General features: G+C 46.1%; 1 protein-coding gene across 7 annotated transcripts in view; it reads right to left on the minus strand.

Moving 5' to 3' along the window:
• Positions 1–1,410: 1,410 nt before the first annotated feature.
• STARD13 (StAR related lipid transfer domain containing 13) overlaps positions 1,411–19,266 on the minus strand; it is a 468,661-nt gene continuing 450,805 nt past the window's right edge. For 6 of the 7 annotated variants that reach the window (XM_036228476.1, XM_036228474.1, XM_016118938.2 and 3 more), the window contains 7 exons: positions 15,791–15,989; positions 11,278–11,488; positions 10,525–10,639; positions 9,438–9,659; positions 7,878–8,095; positions 4,797–4,973; positions 1,411–3,903 (listed from right to left, as the gene is read on the minus strand). In XM_036228476.1, the coding sequence (XP_036084369.1) occupies positions 3,786–3,903; positions 4,797–4,973; positions 7,878–8,095; positions 9,438–9,659; positions 10,525–10,639; positions 11,278–11,488; positions 15,791–15,989 (1,260 nt within the window). In that variant the 3' untranslated portion in view covers positions 1,411–3,785. The other variant, XM_036228479.1, reaches the window with a different exon arrangement.

Consider the following 19,266-nt stretch of genomic DNA (forward strand, 5'->3'; position numbering starts at 1 on the left):
CCTACCTCGTTTCAGCAGCTCTCGGAATGTTGGGATCGTACAGCACTCAGACTGACCTGGAGCTTCCTGAGTCTTGGTATTATGTAGGTATTAGGTTGGTCTGAAAGTGTCTTCTCTGAGGTGGGTCAGATGAATACTGAGTTTACATAAACATTCCACATGAAACGGGGAATGGGGGTATGCAACATGTTCTAGCATGAACAGAAAGGCAGGTTATTACAGATTATTAGTATCGGCTCAGGAAAGTCAGTGGTATTAATGATTTTATTTATTTCTATCTATGTAGAAACCAAAGGGAAGAGAGGGTGTCTTTATACCCCTTCTCCTGCATACGTGGGCTTCGTAATATGCCAGTTCTGTTTTACCCCATTTTAAGTGTCTGCCATCAAAAGAAATCTGATTTCGTTTCTCCCTTTGGGCTCTAATTTGCTCATCAAATAAAGTCCAAAGTCCCAGTAGCTTAACAATTCCTGGCTGGTGGCCATTGGGATCCATCTCCTGCCTCATTTACTCTGCCCCTGTGTGCTCTCTGACCCTCTGCTTCGGCCACACCCAGTGCCCTCTGATGATACCTGTCCCTTCCCCCTGACATGTGCTGTTCCATCACTCCCCTGACACCCCTGGAGTCACGGTTGACTCTGGGCTTCACAGATTTTACAGTAATTACCACTGAGTATGGTTTATATATCCGGTCTCATTATTCCCAGATCCTGTATTTTCGAATTTGCCTGCTCACTGGAACTTGTCATCCAAAATTCTCTGCACACGGTGCTTTCCCATTCATTCTTGGATCTGTGCAGAGTGGCTGGGACTGTGTATAAACACCGGTGATTCCTCCTCTCTCGCCCGTGAAAGCAAAACTTGCAGGGAGTGCGAGAAGGCGTGGGGGAGGTGAGCAGAGAGCAGAGATCGGGTGAGTTCCACGGAGGCATGTGGTGTTTGTGCCTGATGCCGCCTATGCAGCCTGTAGCTAAGAACGTGGAGGAGCTCCCGCTCACGCAGTCAGGGGCTCCCGCTCACGCAGTCAGGGGCTGCCCTGGTTGTCTTTCAGAAGCAGAGCCCCGAACTCTCTGTGGTCCGGGCATCAGCCAGGCACGTCACTTTGCACGTCCCGATTTCTTGTCCGCTCAATGAAAATGAGCTCACTGACTCTTTGATAAAAAGACTGTGAATGCGTTTGACTAACTTTCAGATTTAAGATCGATAAAATGTAAAACAAATCTCTACCTAGCACTGTATGCCTTAGGCACAGGCCGGGGCACCGGGCTGTTGCTGAATGTCTGTTGCTAAGAACATTCTGATATTTGGGCGCGATAGTGACGATAGTACAGAGGAGCTGAGCTCAGAGCCGGCTATCTTAGAGAGAAGACTTCCTCGCGGTACAGGATGAAACATGAAAATCAACGTGCGTTTTATAGAAAATAGGAAATATTTAATGTATATAAATTTATTTGAGTTGGCAATTATTTATTTACAATTGATGATTGATACCAACAATTGAGGTAAAAATATACATGAGGTATAAATATAATATTTAAATGCAATATCATATTTTATTTCCATTGGCAAGATAACAATGAATAAAATACTGCGGTATTTGACCAATAAGCTTAATGCATCTTTCCCCTCTTTTTCTTTCCTTTTTTTTTTTTTTTTTAAATGCACCGTGTTGTTATGCAGCAGTGATGGGATTAATACGGGAGTAAATTTTAAAAAGTCGGGTAATTTGGAGAGCAAAGGAGCCAGACATACAACCACATTTGTTTTTATTCTGTTTTAAGTATTCTCTAGGTCCTTGCTTCGTAGAGTGTGGTTTCTGGGCCAGCAGCTTGGGTATCCCCAAGGCCTGTTAGAAAGACAGGCCCACCGCAGCCTGCCTGGGTCAGAGTCGGCATTTGAACTAGATCCTCAGGTGAGCTGAGTGCAAGCTACTGCTGGTGACACAATACCATTCATCCTGTGTACCTGTCAGAGGCTCCTAAAATGTACGGTCCCCTCTCTGGCGCAGAGTTCTCATTAAGCTAAATTAGACTTCACTATGATCTTGTCTATGCCCATTAAAGTCATCCGGCACATATCCGAGATGTGTGGTAGAAGCAATTTTTGCTCACGGAGCGTTGCCCAAATGGAAAATTATGGCTTTGCCCTCCTCAGGATGGCAAGGAATCACAAAATTCCTAGATCACAATTTGAACTGTATGTACCATATAAAACTCATATACAGCATTTTTATTCCTCTCAATGAAAGAATTGCACATTGCTGATAAGAGAAAACATTACATAAATGCATACAACAAAAGGAAAAACACTCATTTAATATTTTCTCTTTTTCCTTCAAGACCATTTGCTAAGTTATGATACCAATCTCTCATGGATTGCCAGAGAAAATCCCTCTCCCTGAAACCAAACACAATAAATTATTTTTCTCTCTATGGTTGTTGAATTACAATAAAATAAAAACAATTTAAATCTATTAGCAATCGGTTAAGGAGAGTCAATTCTCTTAGTTTATATAATAATAAATAGGGTTGGATCAAATGTATAGGTAGCTTGATTGGCTGATGAAGAAACATGGATTTAACAAATATGTTTATATTTTCTCATATTAATTGAAGAACATGGTTTTGGTCCTATGTTGATTTAAAACCCTGTCTTTCGAATTGCAAAACTTGAACGGATTCTATCCAAAGAGCATCATACAGAGCGAAATAATTCCCTGAAGCTACAATGGTCTGGGGTATCAGGTGACCATCATCTCCCTTTGTCTGGTGTCCAGAGTTAAAATCAGTGCAATACATTGATAAGAAAATGCCAGTGAACTGTGACCAAATAGGCCACTGGTCAAATAGAATGACATTTAAGAACATTATGAAAAACTGATAAAACACAGAGGCTCCCTTTGGTTGTGGATATGCAAAGGCTGTTACAGGCAGCTCTAATCAGCAGGGGAATACGGGTTCTGCATCAGTCACTCTCGCTGGCCAGGGACCTGTGGGCCTCTGACATCTCATCGAAACTGCACCTGGCCAGGCCCAGTGGCAACTGGTGATTCAGCCTTGAATTTGGTAGTGACTTCTCACCCACTGCTTTGCTTTAAAGAGGAGTAAACATTCTTTCCCTCACTTTATCCAACGCGCCCTGCCCTTGGTTTCTGAACAACAGAAACAGACAGACGACACAGGACCTTTCAATGCTGTTTTCCTTTGGTTAGCTAATCTTTGGTTAAACATCGGGCAGACTGACAGGCCACACATTTTCACACCTTGGTGGCAGCAGCAGCTGCTTCTCCCTGTCCAACAAGCAGAGCCCAGAGCAACTTGGGAAAAACCACTTAAGAAAGGGATTCACCGAGTCGGACGCGTTCCTTTTCAATTATATATAAGGTATCAATTTTACATATATACAGCAAGGGTAGAGATATTCACACATATATACATATGCTGTACAGACATTTATTTACAGTTAAGAATATGCTTCTTAGAAGCCTTTAAATAGCAAATTAGGCAACGCACAAGGAATAATCCATTTAATTTTAGGTAACATAGATAAATGTTCCGATTTTTAAAAATATTATATTAGTTGGGCTATAGCCATCTCCAGGAAGGCTAGGAAATTTCTAGAAGTTCTTGCATCTCCAACATTCCGACTTGTCAGCGTTTCCGCCGTAAGCGTTAACCACGCCACCACCCTCTCCCTCTCTCACGCGCTTCCTCGCGAGCACGCTCTCTCCCACGTGTTTGCTTTCGCTTCCTCTTCCCTGAGTTGGATGTCACGCTGGGGAAAACTCAGATTTTGGTTTCTGGACCCTCGGCAATGAGGGGCTGAAAAGAGTTTCTAATCTTGGCAACTTCCGCCGCACACAAATGTCCAAAGCCTTTATTGTACCATTCCGGGGAGTGACCTCTGTGGGGACAAAAAATCAGAAAGGAAGTGGGAAAGCCTTTCTCCACGTCTCGCCACTCTGTCATGGTGGACGGGGCTGCCTTCGAGCCCCGGTGGCCACGACATTTGTGTACCCCTCGGGCTGCTTCTCGAGGACCTGAGAACCCAGTATGTGCCCTATCTTTTCAGCGCTCCATGCTGGGTGCTTTCAAATGATACCATCTTTTGCCTTGAGTCAGAAAATAGTTTTCATTTGCATCTGTAAATTTACTCATCCTTTTCACCTATGTGAGGTTTTTATATGCAATTCTCAGTTCTTTAAGAGACGACAACAAATTTTGGTTTTCCACTGTCACATGAGAACGAATGGCCCCAGCAACACATCATTGTGAGGAAAATAGAGTGCTGAAGAAAAAGAAAGATGCCATCTTTCTGAGACAATTCAGACTTTATTCTAGACTTTACTGAGATGACTCAGTTTATGTCCACCTAGGCTGAGAACCTGGTTCAGCAACATGAATGCCTCAAAGAGGCTGGATTTAAGCTGGCTGCTTCTTTGCAAAGGGACAGGTATTAAAAGAAGTGCCAGAGAGGGGACACGCGTTTACCAAGCGTCTCCTGTGTGCCAGACTCTAGCATTTGTGTTTGATCCAGGCGAGAGGTGCAGACATCTAGGTGTCGGCAAAACTGAAAACAGAAGGGCAAAGGACTGCAGGAAAACATCGGAATTTAGGAAAGGTGGGGAAGAGGGAGGCATAAGTAATCAATTGTCTACGAAAGCATGTTAATGACTGCAGGGAAAGAAAAGTATAGTGGAATAAGAAATCAGGATGACAAACAGGGCCCTGGGGAACTCGCCAATGCGCGCTTGGACTCCGAGACCAAGCCTGCCACCCCGGGGAGTTCACACTTACTTCAGGTCTACCCTGCAGATGTGGGTCAGTCGTGACTTGCCGGAGCCGCACGGTTCTATTAAGTACTGAGAATCCATCACAATGGCCCGCACGCCACCCATGAGCGGGGCTTCCTCGTGGTCCACCGAGAGGGACAGCAGGGCGCACATTCCTTTGGGCAGATCAGTCTTCCAGGTCCTGTAGCGAAACAACCTGCACATCAGAGTGTGGCTGAGAGAGACAGAAAGGCCTGAGCCCAGAGCTGAGGTGGACACTCAGAGTTTCCTGCTTGAATTCCAGTCCCAGTTACTTAGATTAAGTGAATGGCTTCGGAGACTGTGGTGAAGTTTATACAGTGTAATTCAGAGCAAAGGTCTCAGCCCTCAGACCCGGGGAATGGATGGAACTGACCAGAGGCTGCAGAGGCCCCTGCACATTATTAAATGGCTGGTTTTACAGTTTTGGAATTAGGACGCGCTCATCCAATTCTTCACTGTAAACATCCATGAAGCACCGGCATGTGCCAGGCTCTGGGAAGCCAGCGAGGATGCAAAGATGCACAGGCCAGGAGGAGAAACAGAAACACGAAGCGCGCGCTAGCACGCCATGGTCAGTGCAGTGACACGGCTAAGCATGGGGCATTCTGAGACCACGTCCGGCGGCGGGGAGGCATACGGCGGGAGGTTTCCTGGAGGAGGTGATGCTAAGCTCGAGTCTTATGGGGCAAACGAACTGGTGATGCTCAGCTTGAAGAAAACTAGACACATGTGGATGGCTACTCGTCTTTAGATACCCGAGTGGCTCGTAAGTGGGAGGAATAAATACCGTTGATTTGACTCCAGAAGGAGGATAGAGGAAGGCACATCTCAGTTTGGTAGTGGAAAGAGCTGTCTCACAATGTGCAGATTCCAAAAATGGAATGGGCTATATGAGGAGGTAGTGAGTTCCCTGTTACTGGAGCTATTCAAGAATAGAGGGGGCTACCCCTTGGGAAAAGGTTGTTGATGGAAGTCAGGAACCACGAGAGCATTTGTGTAACAATCATTTCTACCAGAAAATACAGGTTTTGTTATTCTCATCCCAGTTACCGGCATCACAAATCCTGTCTCCTCATGTACCCATCTCATCTATGGCTTCGTCCTGTCCTACGTCACACAACGGGAAGCCATTACGCACTCCCGGCAGGAACCTGGGAGCAAGCAAGCCCCACGCGAACGTCCAGCAGCTTCTTCGTGGGCATGCCCGTTCTCTTTTCTTGCATGATAAAGGGATTAATAATAAAGACTGACAGATGCAGAGATCTATGGGGATAAAATGGAAAGATCTTCGGTCACCATCCCTGGATGCTCCCAAGGAACTAGAGAAGTGGACCGAGTGAGACCGAAACATGGCATTCCTGAAGGGAACCCAGCCACGTCTGTGCACTTTGGTGAGAAGATGCTCTGAAGACAGGAAGTTTCTTAGCCCTGTCATTTCCTCGTCATACTGTTCCTTTCCACCTTCTTGTATCATAACCGCAAGGACCTTTTGCTGCAGGAACCACATCTGGTTCATCATTTATCCCTTCCGGGGCCAAGTTCGTTTCCCTCAGAGCCTCCTGGTCCACCCACCTTCTCCTTCACGTCTTGCGTGAATCATCAAAGTAGTGAGACTCTGCCCGGACCACCATATTTAAAATTCCACCCCCTAATCTCCCTTACCTTACACATCCTCCTAGGTTAAGGGACCGCATCCCTCTTATTTATTGACCCTCTCTCTAATACAGTGTAAACCCCGAGGGAGCGGGACTGTCTGCTGTGTTCACTGCAGCCTTCCCGGAGCCTCCGGCAGTGCCCGGCACAAGGCGGTGATGGAACGGCGCACTAAGAAACGGCAGGCTGCTGGATGGATGGAAGGCAGCGGGTCCTGCGCCAGGACTCTGTCCCCTCCTCCTCTAAGGGGAGGAAAGAGGCACGCCACGGCAGGGTGCCACCCCCCTGGCTCCCTCCTGGAACGATTCGATCGGCCGCTTGCAAGAGTGGAGGTGTTGAAGCTTAGCTCGCCCGAGATGACTCATGTTCCAATAACTGTGGTAATGGGCCACCCTTATAAATGCCCACATTCTCCATCAGGATCCCAAGGCGGCTAAGATAAACACATGTATTTAGGGGAAAATGACCCTTAAAATTCAAGGTCCCAGAGACCAACTCCAAAAGCATAAATAGCCTACGTGAAAAGTAACCTTTAGTCTGCCATCAAGACTAGTTTCATAAAGAAACTATTTTAAATATACATCTGGGAATTTAGCTAGTGATTCATTTCCACCACTAGTCCATGAGAGGAGACAGAGTTTGGCATTCATTATCAATAGGAAGAGATATATTGATTTAATTATATTTTATCCGGGTTTCTAGCATCCTGAATCCCTCGTCTTTCTGATTCAATCCTGACTCAGCAGCCCACATAGATGGCTCTATACTGTGCGAACTTCCTGCCACCATTTGAGCATCCCATTACAAACGCCGACAGCAGGGGTCTGGAACTCAACTCTTAAATCTATCGGAGGCCATATTTTGACAGGGAGACATAAGACTCGTAAGCCTGGGCAGGCCCTGGAATCTTACTGGACACCCGAGTGTCTCAGCACCGTTGGACCTTCAGGGTGATGAGCTCTGCACATCTGAAGTTACACAAAGGAATCCCGAAGTCACACAAACGCGTCTTGAGAGTTCCACGAAGTGGACTGGCTTTCCCAGAGGGAGAAAAACGGAAGCCGGAGAAAAGTCGGGGAGATTCAGCTGACATGGTCTGGCAAGAAAGTACAAACTGGATGAACAGCCGCTATTCCTGGGACTCTGTTCTGAAGAAATGAACAATATTTATGGCCCAATAAACCACATGCTCCATAATGAAAGGGGCCAGGAGAGAGCCGACAGAGCTGTAAATTGGGTGAAGAAGCAAGAAGTCAGGCACAAATACAGCAATGTTAGTCTTCACCGAGGGAAACGGGGGCCAGTTTAGCAGTCTCCATGCGCACACTGAACTTAGGAGAGGGGACCTCAGATCTGCAGCCCTTAATCTGCCTTCAGAACAGTGTGTGTTTAACCCCAGGGGCCGGCTTACCTGAGAACCACGAAGTCTCTGGAAGGGTGGGGGGCCATGCTGTTCAGCACGTACTGATAGATCTCCGTCTGCTTGTCCAGAGTTTCCACCACCTTCCACTGCACGAAATCCTCGTCCCACAGGTGGCGCTCCCTCAGCACGCGGTTCAAAACCACGGAGGGGGGCGCTTCCACCTCCACCGAGGCCTTCCACAGCTTCAGCGGGTTCCCGTCCCCCACCTTGGGAAAGACACCAGCAAGGCTCATGAGGGCAGCTGGTCCCGAGAAACCTGCCTCGTTTCACCGGGGGCTCGGAAAAGAGCCCGGTGACGTACCTTGAAAGAGCGATTAGTGGACCTTAGGTTTACCATATAAAAACCGGTAACCCTTAAGCTTAAAATGATGATGATGATGATCGTCAAAATAATAACCACCGACACGCCCGGTGCTTACTGGGTGCTAGGTGCTGTCCTAACCCATTTTGTTTTTATTTATTTATTTACTTACTTATTTATTTTTATTTATTAAACATTTTTATTTATTTTTATTAAATTTATTGGGGTGACATTGGTTAATAAAACCATATAAGTTTTCGAGTGTACAATTCAATAATACATCATATGTGTATTGGGTTGCGTTCACCATCCAAAGACGAATCTCCTTCCATCACCATAGATTTGACCCCCTCTGCCCTTACCTACCCCCTGGCAACCACGAAACTGTTGTTCCTGTCCACGAGTCTCTACTTGTCTGTCACATTCATTTGTTGCTTTCAGTTTTATATCTCATTATGAGTGAAATCATAAGGTTCTCAACTTTTTCTGTCTGACTTATTTCACTTAGCATGATAATCTCAAGATCCATCCAAGGGCAGTGTTTCATCTTTTTTCATGGCTGAGTGACATCCCATTGTGTGTGTATAGATATATATATATACATATGTACTGCATCCAATCATTTATAGAAGGGCACTTTGGTTATTTCCTTGTCTTGGACACCATGAATAATGCTGCTATGAACATCGGGGTGCATGTAACTTTACGAATAAATGTTTTCAAGTTTTTTTGAGTAAAAACCCAGAAGAGGGATTGCTGGGTCATATGGTAATTCAGTTCTTAGTTTTTTGAGGAACCACCATACTGTTTTCCATAGTGGTTGTACCAATTTACATTCCCACCAGCTGTATATGAGGGTTCCTTTGTACCCACAACCTCTCCAACACGGGTTATTACTCATCCTGTTGATGACAGCCTTTCTAACAGGTGTGAGACAGTATGTCCCATCTGACTTTTAAATAGCCCTCCTCTGACAGTGGTATTATTATTATCATTATGTCTTTTTATACAACTGAGAAAACAGGCACAGAGGGGCAAGTGACTTGCCGAACATCACGCAGCCAAGGGACAGAGACCGGATGGGGATCCGGCGGTCTGGCTTCACAGTCTGCACTCTGATTATGTGCAACAGGGTTGCTTGGCAGTCTCTAGAAAGGGTCACAGTCATGTGTGTGCCAAGCCCTGCGGCTGTTTTTAAAGCAAAACACATGCCTGTTTGTCGGAGTTCCCCCAACCCCCGAGATTACCTTTTTGAATGCCAGGTCCGTATTGTCTGTGCTGGAACATGTGACCCATCCTTTGAACTTTTCCTTGGCCTCCTTCTGGAGGCCCTGGACGAGATGTTCCAGGTAAGTGTGGAAAGTGGCCCCGCTCTCCTCCAGCTGGGTCCCCAGATCTTCCAGGGTCGGCGCGTGGACCTCAGCCTCCGCGTACGAGTTACGAGACTGGGCGAGCATCTCAAGTGGGACCTGCACCAATACATGCACCAAAGAGCAACGTATGAGCTGAAGGCATGCTGAGACTACTAGTTAGAGAAAGCAAAGTCACTGAGTCAAAAACCACACGTGGGCAACAGGCCGAGCGCACGGGGCATGAGATGTTTTTCCAAGGTCAGTGGCAAGGCTGGTGTGGGGGGCGGGGCTTCCTCAGGAAGACAAATATGTTTCCGAGGGATAATTATTACTCAGAGCACCACAATGACTTCCTACTCGTTCTTTCCATTTTCCCTTCATTTTCCCTTTAGTGTATTTTTTATTCATTTTGGCAAAATGTGGGCTCAGGAAACTTAACGCACATATACTTAAGGGAATCAGCAACTGTGACTAAGAATTAGCTTTACCTTTTCAGCACCCTTGTCCCATTTACAAATGCCAAATTTACTACAAAAAAGTATGCCAGAAGGCTAGTTCACTGACTTCTCTAATGTATCTGTGGCTATATTCACAAGTCATCGCTGATTCTTAGTTAACAGAGATGGGTCAATATGTCACACACACAACAGAGAAACACACACACACACATGCTGAACCTAATCAAGTCCCAAGGTAAAATCAAATAGAACATAATGGGCGGGCTGGCCTTGAATCTCACAATTGAAGGTGATGGAACTGTTCTCACGAAAACTGCCATCGCGGTAAACCCAAGAGTCTTTAACTATCAAGCCTCAATTATATAGCTAGCTCCTCACTTTTCTTGGAGGCAAAGACCAAGAGTGTCCTGCTGTCATTATAAAATTAGGAACAAACAGACATCAGCCACGAATGCAGCAACTGTTCCAAGTCTCTCATCTAGTGCCAAGAGCTATAAGGAAGGAGCTTCGAGCCTTGCACTCACCTCAAAGAGCCGGTCGCATTCCGTGATCATGTGTGCAAGGCCCTGAGCGGCGGCCAGGTTCTCATTGAGGTCCTTTTGATCTGGCTTCCCGGTGGCATATTTCTTCTGGATGACTCTGAAATTGAAGGAGACGGTCCTAAGCAGATGCCAAAGCAGAGGGCCCATTTCTCTTGTTTTCCGTTCCTACCCACATGCTCTCTAGAGCATGGACTTCCTCTTTTCCAAATCGGAAGAAGAACCACACATCTCAGATATTCTGAGCTGGGCTAAGAATCGGACAGTTTAGAATGAAAAGGCTCGGATAAGCACAAGGGCAGGAATAACTGTCGGGGGAGAAATTAACCTATTTTGTCTTGAGTTTGAAACTACTTCACTGTGAGCTGCCATGCTTGGCCCTTGAACCTGGTACTCCCTTCCTTTTTTCTTTTTTTAAAATTAAAGATTATAAAACATCACTTTGTGTACTTTTTCCCTCCTTCCCACTCACACACAAAAAGCAAAACTCTTCAGGTTGTCTGGATCAATACAGACATTCTTCAGTGCTACTTTGACAATTAGATGAGTCTGAGCACATGAATTAGGTCACCTTGAAACATTTTCTGATTATAAATGAAATGCTGACAAATCCTCAAGTCGAAACCCGACACAAGAAGTTTTTTTGTTTTTGTTTGTTTTGTTTTGTTTTGTTTTTCTTTTCATGAACTGTGGGGAATACCTGGTTTAGGATTACTGTTGCTGCTGAGAAAAACCCACCTGGGGGAGCTTTCTTTCTTCAGTAAATTAAGATGGAAGAGAGAGGGGGCCAGACACACAGCCAGATTCATGGGCGTCATCTGATTCTCCTCCACCAAGTTGACCACGTCATTGAGGAAGCACAGCAGCGTCTGCAGGACCTCCCTGCTCTCATCCGCCAGCAGCAGGATGGCGGCCTGCACGGCCTGCAGCCGCTGCTCCTTGGGGACATCTGTGGAAAAGGGGGCACCAGGTAATTAGAGGAGCAGCCACAGGAAGAACAGGCTGGGAGGAGGAAGGGAGTGAGCTCAATCTTCCTGACCTGAAGACACGCTCAGAGACATCGTCATCATCAACAATGACGGTGACAACCGCTGGCGACACAAAGAACTGGGTGATTGCCTTGGCCTCACAGCTGGTGAGAGGCAGAGCTGGGGAGCTGGGATTGGAACCCCACAGTCTAACTCTAGAGCCTGCGGTTCCAACAACTACACAGTCATTGAAAAGTAACACCCTGGCCTGGTTCTCACGCTCCGAGCATCCCACCGGCTCGTCTGCTTTCAAACCATTTTTCTGTTCTGCTTGCAGTTGGCGACAGGCTGGAGAGCTGTCTGCCCGTTCTCTCTTGCCCACCCTGCCACCCAACAGCGTACGAAACATCTCTCAGGATGCCCAGGGCTCGGTGGGACATGGCTTGGAGCCCACTGTGTTGGGGGATGGCAGCCTCGCCTTCCCCCACCCCTCGTGGGGCGGCCAGGGCTGATGCTGGCTGGGTGCAGTTAACCGTGGGTGATGGGGCTCAATCGGCTGGCCCTCTGAACTGACACTTAGAGGGCCAGCTCCTTGAAGCTGTGCTTGGCACATCTGTCTCTTCCCCGCAGGTCACCAGGGCTTGGTTCAGAGGAGGCACGTGGCTTCGTGAGGTGACCCAAGGTCACCTGTTCCGTAATCTTGAAGGTCATGGAAATTGAGACTATGCTTGGGGAAGAAGCAGCAGACTCCCCAGGGTTATGGGGAATGGGCAGCTCCTCTCAGGCTCATTCCCCGTCAGGGTGGCCCTTCCGGTGGTGGTGCTGGTGGCAGGCAAAGGTCATCCAGGCTTCAAAGGGCATGGGCCCCAGGGCTACGAAGTGAAGTAAAAGGCAAATCATGGCGATGGGTGCGAGGCGCTGCGTTTCGCCGCCCACTGGCTGTGTTGTTTGGGGTCCGACTCACTGCCTTGTTCTGAAGGACGCAGCCAGGAGTTGACTTAGGTTCACATTGCTGTCTCTCTGAAAATATGTTCTAGAACAGGTCTCTGCAGTAGGCTGTCTGTGCTCGAAAGGGTGGGGAGATATGCTCGTGACAGTCAATGATGGATGGGAAGAAAAGATTACAATTTTCGGTCATGTTTTCTTCTCTCAAACTTTAAAACTACCGATTGCATCTGTTTTATAATGCGCACAGTAGGCCACAGTATAGCACAATACATTTATATTGCTAAAAATAGATAAGTTCACATGCTCAGATATATACTACTAGTAGAGGTGCATAATAAATAAAATGGGAGCCTGCTGCTCTGGAGGGGCTGTGGTGTGACTTCTGCCCAGGCCTTGCCCTCTCTGTCATTGTACCCCCCAGGGCTGGGCACACTGCTGGCTCCAAGCAGCTGGCAAGTCCAAATTTTTGGAAAAACCTGATCCTGCGCTCAGCATTCTGGGATCCGCCCCCCATATCTACAATGCCCTGGCAGAAGGTAGATCTAGGTTTAGTGGAGAAGGGTCATCTTTGTTCAAATTAGAGCGAAACCTTTTTCTTTTTTCCTTGCTTTTGCTGAAACAGAACTAATAACTTTAAGCTTGTCATTAGAGTGTTATAAATGCAGCTTGAGCCATTTTTAAATATGCTGCTTTAGGTGGGATGTCTAGTGTATATGTTGTTTAACTTTAGATTGCCAACTTTCTCTCCTATGCCAAAATTTCTGAAGTCACCTGTCAAGGCTACATGTTGTCTCGACTTCCCTTTTCTACTCAGTTGCTCCTTTATCCCTCAGAAAATATCTTCCATCCCTTATTTTCTACCAAAAATGCTTGCGAGGGCCAATCATTAATCCCTGGCTTCGGTATTCATTGGGTCCCATCCATTTGATCTCCTGGGACTCTCCTGGGGTCCCTGTCTCTTTCTTGGCTCTTGGGAGACTATCCTGGAACTGCATCCCGAAGTGCTGCTAACCTGTGACCATGTGGATGGCCAGCAGCACGTCAAAATCAACATCTGGTCGATTCTGAATACCCCGGTCCTCCTTGCCCCAAATCGGCTCCCTTGTCCTTCCTTCCTTTCTATATCCTCCCAGTCATCAAGCCTTAAGACTACAGGGTTGTCTTTGATCTCTCCATTCTTCTCCCTCCAATGGGTCTCAAATATTTTTATTAGCTATCCAACACTCTAATGAATAATTTGGTGAAAATCCAAGAAGTAACAGAGCTAAAATTAGAACTGATCTAGAGAACGGGAGGAACTGTTCCTTCCCAGGAGTAGTCTGGAAACTTGAACTCCATCCATGGGACGTCGTGCCTCCAGTCTCGCTGCTGCAAGACACTGAGGGTAATCTAGAGTCTCGATTAATGGGCTCACTCCCTAACCCTCCCTCCTCATCCAGTCCAATACCTCTCGTTCATGGGTCATACGGACGTGAACCCTTACGGTCAGCACCAGCCGGGTACCGACCCGGGGCCTATCCCCCTTCCTCCTCCGTGAGGAAGCACACACTGTGTTCAGGTGTCAGCTCCGGGAAGCCAGGCCCTTCCTTCAGACCCAGGGGACAATCACGTTGGCCTGAACCAAAAATGGCAACCCCACTCCCCTTTCTGGTGATTGATTTAGGGGAAAACATGGAAACCATTTTTGCCCTATGAAACCAAGATAAACGCGAGGAACTCCTGTAAATTTATCTCCCTGATTAGAAAGGAGAAGCCCTCTGTCCTCTTCCTGCCTTTGAACATGATTTTGAGAAGACATGACAATTCCAAATTGCAGGAATCATACTGTGACCTTGAAGGGATCGCCGAGAGAGGCTGACTGCAGCCCTGGCTTCGCTGAGTGGTTCACGGAATTCCCTGGCTCTGGAACTATTTAATTCTAGCTTTCTTGTCATGCGCATTAGACAGCATCCTAATTGTTTAAACAGCTGTTTGTTGGACTTCGGGTTCTGTCTCTACAGCTGGGAGCCCCGTCTCCCTCTGTTGTAAGAACCTCGAGAGCAGAGGGTGTCTTCACGCGTCCGTTCTCTCTGTGGCGCTCGGCATACCGCCGTTACGTAGGCAGCACTCAGTAAACGTTTGAGCAGCTAAAACAAACCCTGCTTTGATTTGCTTTCTTGCTGGTGAGTCTCGGAAAGGGCCAAAGGCACGGACCCCTTGGAAATAACCTAGCTTTATTTAATCTCAGACTAGAGTTAACCTTAACTCGAGAATTGATTAAATGTAAAGACTCGCAATCCATGGGGGAGGGGGCTTAATTGAACAGCCTAACCCCTTATGGCAACAACGTCATGAACTCCCTGTGTTTGGACTCTAGTGACAAGTATCATGAGTTTAACTTAACCTATTCATTTTGACAAAATAATATTTATTTAGCAGATCACCATTTTATCCTATTTTTACAGGTGGTACTTATTATCATCCTTTTTGAATCTGCAATATTGTAGACTCCAGAAACACATTTAGTATCAAATTCTCTACAGCAGGGATCATCTTCACATTGGATCACTTTTATGTTGAGGTCCATTTCAGGCATATTTTGCTCAAAACTCAGTCCACAGGGCAAATTCGGTTCTCCCCACCCCCGCCCAAAGAATTGAGACATGGACCACCAAAATAATTTATAATGAAAACATTATCATATCTATAAGAGTCCATGTTCATTTCTAATATCTTCCTTTGCAACTAATAAAAAAAGTGTCGTTTTCATGATTATTTTAATTACAGAGGCTTGGCTGAGAATTATTAATTTAACATCACTTAAAAAATTCCAAGCGAAAATATAAACTAGTTGAATTAAGTAAGCATAAGCCTTAATTTGGTTTATTTTTCACCAATTAAAACATGCTGATTAAGACGTATTTGCCTTTTATTGCTAGTAATTTTAACACTTTTGGCTTTGAATTTCATAGACCCCAAGGAAATGTTTACTTTTTGAAAATTCAATAGGTATTGAAAAACACCTATATACAGAATAAGTTCTATTGTGGCCCCATTTCATCTTAAATTTATTAAAAGGACATTGAAAGTTAAGTTTTAGGTCTTACGCAAAACCCTATCGTGAAGAAAAATGTTGGTGTTAAAAAAGGTATTTTCAGATGCTAAAATATCACCTGCAGATTTCCATATTAAACTGTGAACGAAGTTTACTTCTGGAGAGAAGTGTAGAATGACAACTGCTACAGGCTTCTTTATGGATTCTCGCGTTCCCTGTGTAATTAGAAGTTGAGCTATAGAAATTCTGTTTATGTGGACGGGCGCACACGAAAACACTGCTCTGCGTCACTGCCACTTACACTGATAGATGTGGAGGAAGGTGTCGCTGAGCTTGTTGGTGAAGAGAGGCTCCGGGAGGTCGCGGAAGAACTGCTTCACCATGTCAGCCACGTCGTACGCGGACTGGTCCTCGTAGCTGACGTTCTCCGGGAAGTTCTCGTTCATTTGACGTAAGGCGTGGATTCGAGACTTCACACCCGATTTTCGAAAAAGACCCACCTGGAACAAGTCACGGGGACAAGTTAGCGAGACCACTTTTGCCCGTAGTCAGAAACCTTGGGACTGATGAGAAGGTACCCGACCAGGGCTGGAAAAGCAGCAATTACATCCAAACTGAGAAACTGTGAATTTCTAGTTTAGCTACTGTGGGTAGCAGCTGAAGAGATGGCTCTTCTATGAGATAAAGATAAGAATGATAGTACCCCACTTCCCAGGGCGATTGTGGAGACCAAGTGAGAAAAAAATGTGACTATGCTCTGTAACTTGTAAAGTCTTATAGCACAGTAGGCATTACTATTTTATTCATTTATTCAACAAGTAATGATTAAATACCCACTACATATCAGGGGTGCTCATGGTTGCTGGGGTCACCAGGGAGCAGACGGGACAAAATTCCCCACCAGCACGAGTGTTTACAGTTGGGGTTGAGAAAGTTTAGTCAGTGGAAGATTTGGTGGACTCCAGATAAGCCGCCATTTCCAGTGTCCTTTTGGGAATGAGGATTACAGGAAATACGCTCATGAAACAAAACAACACCATGAACATGTATTTTAAGCATCTTCTTTGCTTTTTCTTCTTTGGAATCCTTGTATCACTCACCATGTACGTTTCTCCTGGGATGCCTGGTGCTTACGACTCCGCCCGGTTAGGCATTATGTGCCTAAGTTCTGGCTCTTGTGAGGATGATTCCTGGGAAACTTTCTTCAGACTTCGAGACATTGTCTTCAGCCTTTCTCATCCCTAAGCCTTAGGCTCCTCCCCCATTTGACAGAGAAATGAAGCAATATGACACCAAGGAGATGCCGCTTCTGAGTGAGTCCAGGTGCAGGGCCCATGAGTCTGAGGTTCCTGCCCCCCAAACTGAACTTCCCTGGGCCCCCCAGCTTACAGTGAATTAGTGTGTCTGCTGTTTTTAAATGGCTGCAGGGCATCGAGTTGCTCAAAACTCTGTCCTTCAATGCTCCGTTTACAGTTTTCCTACTCGCCAAGGGGCTTACAGGTTGGCCCACTTTTGAAAAGCAAGGCGGGAACATTCACAAGCAGCCAGACAGGTAAGCAGCAGCCCCTTCTCCCTAAACCTGGAGAATTATCTTACTTTGCAGTAATGGTAAGGGAAGAATTCCAAGCAATTAGAGAATACTCAGATTTTTGTCTCTGTCATCTAAATGGCTCACAGGGGAAATGATATCCTGCTACTTTTTGTGACAATAAAAACAGAATTCTTTGTAATACATCTTTGCATTTTAAGGTTTATCACCCTAATTCCTCAGAGCAGGATATTCAGGCATATCATCGCTTAAAACGTTAACTGCTTTCCTTTTCATCCTTAAACTTTGGAACGTCTAGAAAATGCACCCCTTTGCCATACTTAGGTGACCATCCAAGAAGAATCTACAAAGCATTTCTCTTCCTCTGGCAACTACCCCACATTTCAACAGAGTAAATGAGAAGAAGGCATGTACTGTCACAAGAAAAATTCAAGCTATCAAATGAGTGATTATTGAAGCGAGATCCAGCCTGAATTGTTTACGTCTCAACTCTTCCAACTGTGGAAGGAGGCTCAGGCCCGAGGCTCAGGACGGGCAGCGGGCTGTGGTGCCTGGGAGTTCTCAGAACCTATGAGCCCCGAGGGCGAATTCTTAAGTGTGACTCACAAACGTTTATCCTCATGTGAGTTATCTGGTCTGAGATTTCCTGTTATTATTTTTTAATGGCAGAGATCTATCAATTGGGATCTATAAAAAGAATGAAGCAGACAAGTGCTCCTGTGAAAATTGCTAAGTGCAGTTTCTCTCTTGTCCTCCGCATCTTTGGGGCACGCCAATGTGCATGTTTACACAAACAAGCGATGTTTTGGGGTGCGCTGATGTGCGTATTTATACATACAAGCGATGTTTTCTCTGTATTGTCCTGTTTCCAACTTTCTTTCTACTTTCAGCAAATATTATTATTTTAATTATTTTAGAAATGTCTGGAGCACTCCAGCTGTGGGCTCTGAGCTGCTTATTCTGACAGATCTCACAGGATGTGCGGGTCGTCAGATATATTTGTTTACTCGGCCCCAAATTCTCATGATAACCTTCCCGTCCCACCCTCACCTTCCAAGGTTCGTGGGAAATATCTGTGGGTACTGTGGATTTTTCTTGGAAGCACAGAAGGAAATTTCTTTCCTAAACTTAATAAAGAAAAGGTGGTGTGAAGTCAGACCAGAGTCCAGCACATTCCAGATGTCAGGGCTGAGGACAGCAGAAGGGAAAGGTGGAAAGAACTCCGGTCTTTGAAAATGCCTCCGAGCTGATGGAAGAGAGGCCCCTGGCACCACCCTACTTTCTGACTTCCGGTGTGAGCTCATGAGTTTCCTCCTGCTCCAGCCACCTGGGGACAGGCTTCTGTTACTTGCAGGGGAAAACTCCCTGCACGCAGTGAGCGGGCATGTCTTTTAATGGTGCCGAGGTCGAGGTCCTCACACCAGAGAGGAGAACTCCCACCTGCCTCCACAGAACAACCCTGGGCGGTGGCAAGATTGAGTGCTGATGATCACTTCTTCTTTGAACAGTTTTCAAAGCAGCGATAAAATTTGCATTTTTGGCTAAAATAGTTTTTTTCCTTCTTTGAACTGTTTTCAAAGCAGTGATAAATTTTGCATTTTTGGCTAAAATAATTTTTTTCTGAGTAAAAAATGGAAAACCGAAGAAAGCATTTGAAAATCCTTTGCTTCTAAGGGCACCCTCGTCATCGCCACTGAAGGAGGTCACCCTGGACGCCTCAGCTTCATTAAGTCGATGTCAGGGACAAGTGCCTCCGTGTCTGTCACTGGTGGGCGGGTGACCTGGGTAGTCACAAAGGGCCCCACGGTTGCTTCAAAGCTCTGCTGTCACCCTTTCGAAATTAGCTTACGAACAGGGAATCTCACACTGACATTTTATAAATTACATCGCGAGTTCTACTCTCATTTACTTCTAAAACACGGCTCACGTGCTTGCTCTGAAAAGGGAAGAGTGTGGCCAGCAATGCGGAATTCGTTTTGTAAGCATCTCTCTTGCACGTGATCTCTCATCTTACAGGTAAAAGGATGCGTGGCGAGCGCTTCTCCGGTCCAGTTTTGCGTTCCTCTTGCTTCTGTCTTCCACCTGAAAACTCGCTATGAGAAAGCAAGCGCTGAAGGTATAACTGGAGAGGACAGGCTCCGGAGCCTCGCCCATGTCATCCGAGGTAGGCGACAGGGGCGGCGCGGCGATGGACAGGCAGTAAGTAGGTGGAAGACACTCATTCTGAG

Source organism: Rousettus aegyptiacus, unplaced genomic scaffold (assembly GCF_014176215.1).
Source record: "Rousettus aegyptiacus isolate mRouAeg1 unplaced genomic scaffold, mRouAeg1.p scaffold_m13_p_11, whole genome shotgun sequence".
In the NCBI taxonomy this organism is placed as follows: domain Eukaryota; kingdom Metazoa; phylum Chordata; class Mammalia; order Chiroptera; family Pteropodidae; genus Rousettus; species Rousettus aegyptiacus.